Source organism: Archocentrus centrarchus, chromosome 11 (assembly GCF_007364275.1).
Source record: "Archocentrus centrarchus isolate MPI-CPG fArcCen1 chromosome 11, fArcCen1, whole genome shotgun sequence".
Classification (NCBI taxonomy): Eukaryota; Metazoa; Chordata; class Actinopteri; order Cichliformes; family Cichlidae; genus Archocentrus; species Archocentrus centrarchus.
In genome coordinates this window covers 29,543,683-29,554,035 of record NC_044356.1, presented here as the reverse complement: position 1 = coordinate 29,554,035, position 10,353 = coordinate 29,543,683, and the positions used below count along the sequence as shown (strand labels likewise).

At 42.2% G+C, this 10,353-nt stretch overlaps 1 protein-coding gene across 2 annotated transcripts in view; it reads left to right on the top strand.

Moving 5' to 3' along the window:
• Positions 1–391: 391 nt before the first annotated feature.
• arid1ab (AT-rich interactive domain 1Ab) overlaps positions 392–10,353 on the top strand; it is a 54,301-nt gene continuing 44,339 nt past the window's right edge. Inside the window, exon 1 of one of the 2 annotated variants that reach the window (XM_030740590.1) lies at positions 392–1,692. In XM_030740590.1, the coding sequence (XP_030596450.1) occupies positions 793–1,692 (900 nt within the window). In that variant the 5' untranslated portion in view covers positions 392–792. The remainder of the gene's footprint in view (positions 1,693–10,353) is intronic. The other variant, XM_030740589.1, reaches the window with a different exon arrangement.

Genomic DNA, 10,353 nt, shown 5'->3' with positions numbered 1-10,353 from the left:
GAGGACAAACAAAGCTATTCATGATGCACTTAAAAAAAAAGTTATCTCAACAGGCACCACCCAGGTATAATAGCATATAACCGAAATGTTGTATTTATTAGAGGTTTTATTGGCAATGAATATGGGTTAATTCCTATATAAAATTAAAGCACACAGCAGAGATTAATACAACTTCCCTACCCTAAATGGAAGCATCTATCCAGGACACGTTACTGAATGACCCCCTGAGGGTGCCGTCAAACACCGCGCTCGCCTCACTAACGGCTCTCCTTGTGTATAAACAAGAGTGTTTTTTTTTTTTTTTTTCTGAGGGGACCCGGCGCAGTCCGGATCCAGTTCTCGCTGTAGACTCCGCTCCGGGTTTTCATCTTCTCGCGACAGGTCGGTAAGATGGCTGTAGCTCGCGGAGCCTCGTGCTGGTTTGGTTGATTTCTAGCTCGCGCTCTCGTTCTGTAACAGAAGGCCCCCCTCCAACACACACACACACACATACACACACATTCACTCACTTGTGTCGGTTAAATTCACTTCCCTGGCTCTGTATTTATATATTTTTTCTTTCACAAACTTTCCTGTCTCTCTGTGTTTTAACTTTAAACGGAGTCGCGGTGGATTACCGGATACCGGTCCGGGCGGAGGGAAAAGGGGGGAATGAACCGGGACAGCGGGTACGTTGATATAAATATACTTGTATTTATATTCAATGGTTATTCGAAGTTTGATTGTGAGTGAGTCGCCGTGCTGAGAGAGAGGCAGAGAAAGAGCGGGGGGAGAGAGAGAGAGAGGGATATCATGGCCGCTCAGGTCGCCAGCGTCGCCACTCTCAACACTAGCCCGCCATCCGAACTAAAAAAGCCGGATCGGGATACACAGGAGGAGTCGGTACCGGGAGAGAAACAGCATGAAAATAAGGAACCGGGACCTGACGGTGGATCTCCTGGGCAGAAGGAGCTGCAGGACGGGACCGATGCTGGAAATGCTGGGGGAGGAGGGGATCCTGATATGAAGAACGGCAACGGGAATTTACCCAGGGTAAATAATAATAGCAGTAATCAGAATGATACAGGGGGGCCCGAAGGGAATAACCATCCCGGTATGGGACACCACCACCCGGGGCCCTTTCCTCCACCTCCTTACGGTTACAACCAGCACTACAGCCGGGCCCCTTTTCATCAACATGGCGGACAACAAAGCCCTGGCATGGCAGCTGCATCGGGGCCGGGCATGATGGACCCTTACCCCCCTAATTCACACGAACACGGCTACCCCAACCATTACAACAACTACAGCCCGTTCCAGAACAGGACTTCTTACCAGGGCCCGGGATACGGGGCCATGAATTCCCCGCGTAACAACCAGCCTCCCGTGGCTGGGGGGCAGCCAGGCAAGCAACAGCCAGCAGGAGGAACCACAGCTATGGCTGCCTCTTATAATAATCAGAGATATAACATGGGAAACCAACAACCTACATCTACGCCAACTTTAAATCAGCTTTTGACATCCCCCAGCCCTACCAGGAGCTACCCGAATTATCCCCAAGGAGACTATAACAATCAGGAGGGGGCCAACAAGGGACCAGGGGATATGGGCAGCAGTCAGTATGGTGGGGTCCATCCGGCTTGGCAACAAAGGACCCACCATCCGCCTCCCATGAGCCCGGGAAACACTGGACAGCCTCCAAACAGAAATCAGGTAAACTTCATTCACTGCACTGACACACTTTGGCTGACTTAAAGTCTCTCAGTTGCTGAGAAAAGGCACTGTAGAGTTGAATATTGCATTGGACCAGCCATTGTCTATGTAGCAAGAGCTCTAAAATGGCTGCCTCTCTCTTTCTCCCAATACCACCCCTGCAATAGTGTTTAGACAGAGAAAGAAGCCGCATATTCCGCTAGAAACAACTTTCTGAGCTGCGGGTGTCGGTGTGTGTCCCCGCTCGGTTCAGGGCAGGAGTTTGACTAAGTGGAGCAGGAGTTAGCGGGGAGAAAGTGTGTGCGTGTGCAGAGGGAGATGAGGGGATGTTTGTTCGCAGTGTTGCCTCATTGTCAGCGCTGTAATTTCTGTCACAATCCGCAACCACGTCTGTTCTTTACGGTGCCGAGCTCCAACCGGTGCTATCGGAGTTGTGTCAGCGGCTGTCGAGGCGATAAACAAGATGCAAATGACAGCGATAGCCGTTAAGTAACATTTGCATAATCATTAAGAAAAGAGCGCTGTGTCGGTTAAAAAGCCGCTGCAGGCCGGAGCAGAGATGCGTCTCGTAGTCGGGGTGAATGGCAACAATTTCATCCGGCTAAAGTGTTTACTCGGATCAAAGTGTGATTGTGACCGCGATTGATTCGTCCCGATTGAGGGTTTCATTCATTGCGGGGTCGGTTCGACTCGGTTCGCTGTCTCTTTTTTCCTGCCTCTTTCCTCCATGTGCCGCCTGTAAACACGGCCCCGGCGCTTGGAGTTGGTAAAGTGCAGATTGCCTTTGCTTTGGGATTTGAATTATGGAGGTAAAATCCTGCTGTCAGAGCCAGGAGACAGTTGGTCTTAGGTTGACATGCGAGCCGAGATCTGATTGGCTCCCCCATCCCTCTGCTCTCGGCCATTTATAATTGCATCTAATGGAAGGCTGCAGAAAAACAGCCCCCTCTGCCCAGTGTTCCTCCACTGCGTAAAGAAAACATAGTCCCTGCCGATTTTTTCCCCCTTTTTTTGTATTTTTAATAATTTTGAACACTTTTATATGCAGTGTATCCCTAACATTTTTTAATCTAAGAATATACCTTATTATTCTAGTCATATCAGAAGAAATATACAAAACAAAGACTGTTTATCTGTGAATCCTAACCTACTATTTGGTTGCATTATTTTTTTTAAAGCATTTTGAGAATACAGTTTGCTCAGTTCCTCCCACTGCAGTAATTTGCATGATGATGTAGTAATGTGGATTCACCATTGTTTTTACTTATTTGATTAAAGCTCACACGTGCTCTGTCACACCTCTGCTGTTATTGACCTCAGATGCTCACCTCAAGTTTTTAATTTTGTAAAAAATTGTTTGCTGTTGGGGTACACAGCGTGCACTGCTCCTTCGAGTCAACTGACTCCAGTACAGCAGAGAGAGTAGGTGTGGTCATGTAGCCCCTCTTGTACAACTGTGTTCTATACTGTTTCCAGATCAGGAGTTGAAGAGACTGGTGTGGCCCTGAAAGTCTTGTAGCCACGTGATGAAGCCGGACTGGCTGCAGTCATGTTTACAAGCAAAGCGAGGTGTCAGCCAAGTGTCAGTTTTTTTTTGTTTTTTTTTTTTCCTCCCCAGCAGGTAGCCTAATTTACTTCCACAGGCAGAGTATGTCAACAGTGGTTGCCTACATCTTTCCCTTAAGAGATAACAGCCTCTTGTGTAGTGTTTTACTCTACAGTTGTGTGTCATAGGCAAGGTAGGTGGAGTATGAATGCATTAAAGAAAAGATTGTGGGTTTTGTCTTAATAATTGAAGGATATATAGGTCAGAGAAGGATGTTTTAACTGTGTACATGCAGCATTGCATCAGGTAGAGAAAGCATAATTGATATTTGCTTTAAAAAAGCATATTCTGTGTTCTGATTTAGCTTAAGTGACCGTTTTGTCGAAATATTTTGCACATGGCTTTTGGATATGAAACATGATAGGAGGGCTTGTTGCAAAATAGTTTGCTGCTGTTGTTTATTTTATTTTATTTTATTTTTTTAGGACTTTATTTCCAGCAACCAAAAAAAAAAAAAAAAAAAAAGAGGCCTCTATTGAGGGCAGACTTTTCATCTGGAGAGGTGAACCCCACCACTTGTTGCTTTAAACTTTTAAGGCGACAGCTTTTCACACATTTTGATTGCCGCTTTTGCCGCATCCACAACAAGTTAAATTGCTGGCACTTAGAGCTGGGTAGTACACATTCGCAGAGTGGCAGCAGAAGTGTTCGGTTCAGTGTGTTTTAGAGCAAACACCCAGATATTCTGCGACTTGACATCGGCAATTGGAGGCAGGCTGTGTTTGCTGATCGCCATCGCTTTATATAAAAATATAGCAGAAAGGATGAGGGCTGTCACGCTGAGTGTGACTATCTTTCTCTGGAGTGCCTCTCGCTGCTGTTTACAGGAAAGTTTGGGTGTTCGTTTTTTTTTTTTTTTTACTTTCGGTTTGTCACCTGCAGCATGTGGAATAGCGTCTGTACCCAGGGATGGCTTTAAATTTAGGCAAACCGGGAATTGCCACTTTCAGCGTGGATGAGTTCAATTTGAGCAGGGTCCAGCTTTTATTGCTGTGGAGTTGCCATATTTACATCACTTCCATAAATATTAGATTTCGCTAGTGAGATACTTGCAGATTACTTTCCTGACATTGCATATATATATTCAGTGGCACACATTTCCTTTTATTTCTTCTCAGTAAAATTTATTTTAGGAAAAAAAAACCTTGCGTCTCTTTCTAAGTGTCGGTATATCTAAATGGCATTTCTTTCATTTGTAAACTGAGCATTCATCAGGTCTGCGTAGTACTCCAGGTGTCAGATTGAGAGTTATGAACTTTGACTAAGCGTTTTTATCTTTTCTATCACATCTAAATGTGTCAGCGAGTAGTGTTCAAAGAGATGTCCTGTCACCTTTCTTGGAGTTTGTTAGTGTAATGTTTGTGGCTGGTGATCGATTATGTTAGCGAGCATCTTTCACTGACTTAAATGATATTTGTGGGGGCGCTTTAATTATTAAATACACTATATAAGGTGCTCAGCTGTAAATATTTTAATTACCAAGTACTTTGTGACTGCAGTGTTTCCCACACATACACTATACTTGAGCAGGCTGCCAAGCTATATTGATGGGTTCTCAAGTATATTTTGCATTGCATTTTTATTATTTCATCCATCCAAGACAATAACGTGATCGATTGGACAATCCCCTCCCTCTTATTCTGAGTTTGGTCTCTTCTAACCAGATAACGCCGCTCACTACCATCAAGTGTTTCCCTCGGGCAGGGTGGCTGCGGTGGTGGCTGCAGTGGTCCTTGACATTAGTCAACTGTCTCCAATCTCACATCTTGTAGTTTGACCGATTCCAGGATTTTGAACTGCACCGACAGTAGTTCCTGTTCTGGTCCGTAGAGCCATCACAAACTAGAGGGCTACTCTAACCAGAACCTCCAGCAGGTGGAGAACTGGTTCATGTTCCACTACGCTTAGCCCACTAAGGCTGCAGAACAGAACAAGGACTACTGATGCTGTCTTTGGTTGAAGACTGTGCCACTTGAGTCAGTGCACCAGATGACTTACTTGAGAACATTGCAATTGTGAGGGAAACACTGACTAATATGTTCAGCTGCCTCTCCAGTGAGCCTCAGTGGTCCTTGTTCGGCGCTGGACGTTCACTTCAGCGTGAACCTGTGATACAGGTGGAGAACTGTGCCGGGATAAGAACCCCGGCTGCAGTTTAAGATGGTGTACGAGGCAGACAATGAATAAACAGCTAAATAGCAGTGACCACAGCAAACTGCCCAACAAGGGAACGGTACGGGCTGGTGCTGGTTAGCATTAACCAAAATTGGAAAATAAGGTACTGTAATGTGCCTCCACAATTGCATATATGTGCTGTAATTCATCTACAGATGGTGTCAAACTCTAAGATGGATTAAAAAAAAAAAACACACAAGCTTGGGTAACAATTACACTAAGTGAAAGCAGTGAATTATCATTAACGTATGCAAACAGAAGTTAAGATGACCCATAATGTGTTCATACAATGATTTAGCTTGCGAATGAGGTAGCTTTACTTATATTCATGTCTTTGTATCCTTGTGTCTTCTCAGTTTCTTTCGTATGAAGACTGATGTCTAACCAATACGTTTTCTTTATTAGGCTGCCGTCCATGCATGCCTTTCCAATGCACTAATGAGCCTTCAGAGCAATTCTTTGCTAAAGAATCCGAGGCTCATTTTTAGTGTACGAGTGGCAGAAAGCTGGAGGGTAATTGAACATTTTTTGGCTGTTAAGCAAACGTAAAGGTAGCAGAGACTGTATTTTAGCAGAAGGCAAAAAGGGCTTTGCTAAACTTTCATTAGTGTAACTGAATTGAGTAGACTGAGTATCTTTAGCTTCACAAGACTTTGTCTTGATGTCAGCGGGCCAGGTGCAGAGAACACATTACCTTAATGGATATGATCCAAGACATGGTGTGTGGAGAACAGGACCTTTCACTAAGGGCAAATAAATATATATGGGACCCAAACTGTTTTCAAATCATAGCAGAGGGATGTCACATGAGACCACACAGCTACATATTTGTAATGTTTAGTCAGGGAGATTGTGTGTTTGATGTTTGACTGCAGAGTTTGATGTGGCAGTCAGTAGACCAAAGTTCAGGTCAGTTTTTCACAGGCTACCCTCTGTGGAAGAGCTGCTCATGCTTAGTGCTGCCGGCTGCTTTTCAGCAGTTTATTAAAGGCTTCAACTTTTCATTCATTAGCAGTGTCATGATCAGCCTTTGATAATAATTTTGTGGCTTTTTTTTCTTTAAATCACCTGCCTTGGGCCACCTGTTCGAGATGAATTGAATGGTGCATGAGGGCTAATATTATGGATTTCCATCACACTTTGCACACAAATAAATACTGTGAAGCGGATTGTAGTGGGGTTGTTTTGGATGGTGTGACACCAGGTGTTGCCCCCCCCCCCCCCCCCCCCAACCGGGATGTCCTCTCAGCTGTACAAGGCTGACTTCACAAATAGAGTTTGAATTAACGCATCATCCAAAACACTAAATATTTCTAAGTCTCACAGCTGAAAATGAGAAACAGCAAACCAAAAGTGTTGCTAATACATACACAATGAAGAAGTGGGGCCTCACTGTAAGGGGGGGGGGGGGGGGGGGAGCTTTATGAGAGCTCCACTGTCTTAAAAATGCACAAAAATGTAATTGAACAAAAATCTTTTTTTGGCACTGCATTGTCATTTAAAAGTTGGAACTAATGAAAGCACAAAAAGAGTCAGCGTGATCTTTTTTTTTTTTTTTTTTTTTTTTCTTTAGCACAATAGCGATGCACCTGTTATGAAATTCTGCTTCAATACTGATCTTAGTTTTTAGTTATTTTCTTTTAGGTTTTTGTTCCAGGGAAGCCAAAAGAAAAGAAGAACCTTAATTAAAACATTAAATAACATTTAACATTTGGACATTGCAAAATTGATTACTACGGAAATTCATTGTCCACTGAAATTTTTTAAAATACAGGCTTATTTGCCGATATCAGTAACCAGGCTGATATTGGCTGATTGCCCCGCTGTATCATGCATGCCTGATGATGTAATAGTAAATGTTTTTATTTGAAATGTATCATAATTTTTGTTTTAACAGAATTTAAGGTGGCAGATAAAGCATTTCATTTTTAAAGCAAAAATGTAAAAAAAAATTGTCAGTTTACATTAGGTATATCACTAAGGTTGTGTATTGAAATATCCATGGCAGTAAGGCACATACATCATTAATAAATGTATTGCTTTTTTCCTTTTGCACAGGTGTGGTTAAAGACTCTTACTACTTCCCTTTAATAGTAGTTGGAGTTTAATTAATTAGCCAATAATGACAAAGCACAATAAAGTTATAGATTTTTATTTCTCAGATATTCTCTGTTCATTATATTAATAACATTATCAGGAATACATATTAGTAAATTATACACGTTTTGCCATTTGCAGCATGGGAATTTGTAAGGATCATAGTTTGCTGTTGAGAAATTTTCAATTTGCGGCTCTGCTTTGAGTTTTTTTTTTTTCCTTCAACTTTACTGAAGCAACAATTCATTGAGCAGCCAATTAGTAGAAGATAAATAAAGTATTTCCATTGTAAGTATAATTTCAGTTTATACCAACTTTTCTGGGTCCAGCCTCTCAGATGTGAGGAAAGTAATTGACCGATGAAAATAAATGTGTCATTAATTTAGTCACTGACATGAAACCCCAGACTGGTTTTAGAATTCGCTGCTTTTCTCTGTTAGATTTGTAAATTGGACACCACACATCACTGTACGGCACACTGTCTACTGTTACTCACTAGAGAGCCTTTATACTATTCTTTGACAGCAGGGCCAGCAGTTTGTTTTGTTCCTGTTCACTAAATGTAACTCACAGTTCTAAGCAAACACACACTGCAACTTCCCACTACTGTTTGGACCCCTGTTTAATAGGGTGCCGTGGAGAAGAGGAACACTGAGCATTTGAAAAGGAAGTTCACACTCGGCTCTTTAGTCTGCACTGCTGAGTAATGATTCTCCACAGGCCTCATGGACAGCATGCTGCCTCCTGGCAACTATGTGTGTGTGTGTGTGTGTGTGTGTGTGTGTGTGTGTGTGTGTGTGTGTGTGTGAGAGAGAGAGAGAGAGAGACTGGATATGTTGTATGTGTGTGTGTATGAGGGAGAAACAGTGTCAGTGATACCCGGGGGGAAGGGTGGTGGTGTTGGTGTTTTGTGAATGATCTTCGGCTGCCCCTGACAGCTGTGTGTATTTGTGTGTAACGTGCGGCAGTTACTTGGTGGTTGTGTGTTTGTGTTTGTGCCACTGCCTCAGGAGGCTCTCTGACCTGCTCTTACTCCACGTGTCACCAGCCGTCCGTCTTTCTTTCCCAGCATCGCTCTTCTTTTTCAACCACAACACAAAGCTGCGCCGTCCGGCTCCGTCTTTTTCAGAGTTCACTGTTGTTCCGCTGGCATCTCCCAAACTTTATTGACTTCAGGTTGTCTCTACGGTAGTCACTGTTGGGGTCGTTTGCTTTAATGACTCAAAAGGTTAATAAAGAAACTGTCATGGTGAAAATGACTTGATCTGAATAATTGTATCCTCTGTGTTGCAATTGAAAATACACTGGGAAAAACAAGCTCATCGTGGACAAATGTCAGGCTTGGGCTATTGCATCAGGGCATGCTGGAATGTAAAGGTAATTCATTTCTTTTGACATTTACCTTCTAAAAATGCTCTGGATTAGCATAGTAATATCCTTCTCTGGGCCTGTGCGGGACTACAGACTTCATTTACATGACGTATGGTGTGTGTGTTTTTATGGAATAAAGTGGTTAACCTTTAAATGGGTGCAGTTGTTGATACTCGGTGGTAGAGAATGATGCTTCCTCCCAGCTCTCATGCAGCTCTCACCTTTGATCTCAGCAAAGGAAGAAAAAAAATGCCAATGGGTCATACATATATATACAGCAGGAAAAAGGGAACATAGGCACACAAGGTGCTGTTGATTTTTCTGCCTTTATATCCTTCATGAAACTCAGTCGTGATGTGAGCTGTGGCTGCCCGCTGGTCATTACCTCGCTCTCTGTTTTGCCTAATGTGATGATCATATTTTTTCTATTTAGTTATTTTTTTGGGGGGTACAAATAAAACCAAAGCTGTGGAGATGAGAAATGCTTAGTAATTGATAGAAAATAAATGTGTAACAATGAGATGATACAAAGTTAACATAGGAAGTAAATATCTGCAATAAAAAGATGCCTTAATAGGTTCATTAGAGATAAAACAAGCTGATAAGTTGATAGAAAGTGGCAATAACTATTTCAATCAATAATCTTTTTCTTTGCATTTCTGAAGCGTTCAATTCAGGATTTGAAAGAGAATTGAGAATTAGGGGTGCATCAGTTAAAATAGTGTTCTAGCAAAATAACTTAATAGTAAACTTCCAAAATTCTCGTTAGCAGTGGGTTTTTCTTGTGTTCAGTCTCTTTCTTGACTTTGAAAATGCAGATTAAGCTCAGAAGATGACGTCAGCGTTGGATCTATTATATGTCGGACCACAATAACGAAAGATTACTCCAACGAGGGAAAGGAAAGGATTGTTAACTGATCTGAGTCTTTGGTGAAAACAAGGAAACAGATGGCATATTGTTTATGCCCGGATCAATAACTGATCATTGCATGTGCATGTTGCAAACCGTGTAACTGCTTCGTAAATATAACGTGTGGGTATATTTCCAGAGCTTCACTGTTACTACATTTGATCAGTAGGAAGAAAGTATTTTTTTTTTAAGCAACTGGTTCTACATTCCTATTTGTTGATATTCTTAGTCTTGAATGTTAATAACTAGAATCTCTTTGGGTTTTGGAATATGACAAGACGGCTATATTTGACTGTTTTTTAAAGAGTTTGTAGATGAAAAGATTAAATGTCTGCTAGAGAAAATAAGTGATTAGCTGGCAGCCTTGAAGTGAATCCCCTCTGGACTGTTGGTGAGATAAAATTTAAATGTCACTTTTGTGTCTGGAAATGTAAGAGGCAAGCTTTCCTGCTCTTTGACACTAGTAGAGATTATAAAGTAATCTACTTAACAGTTTAATTGA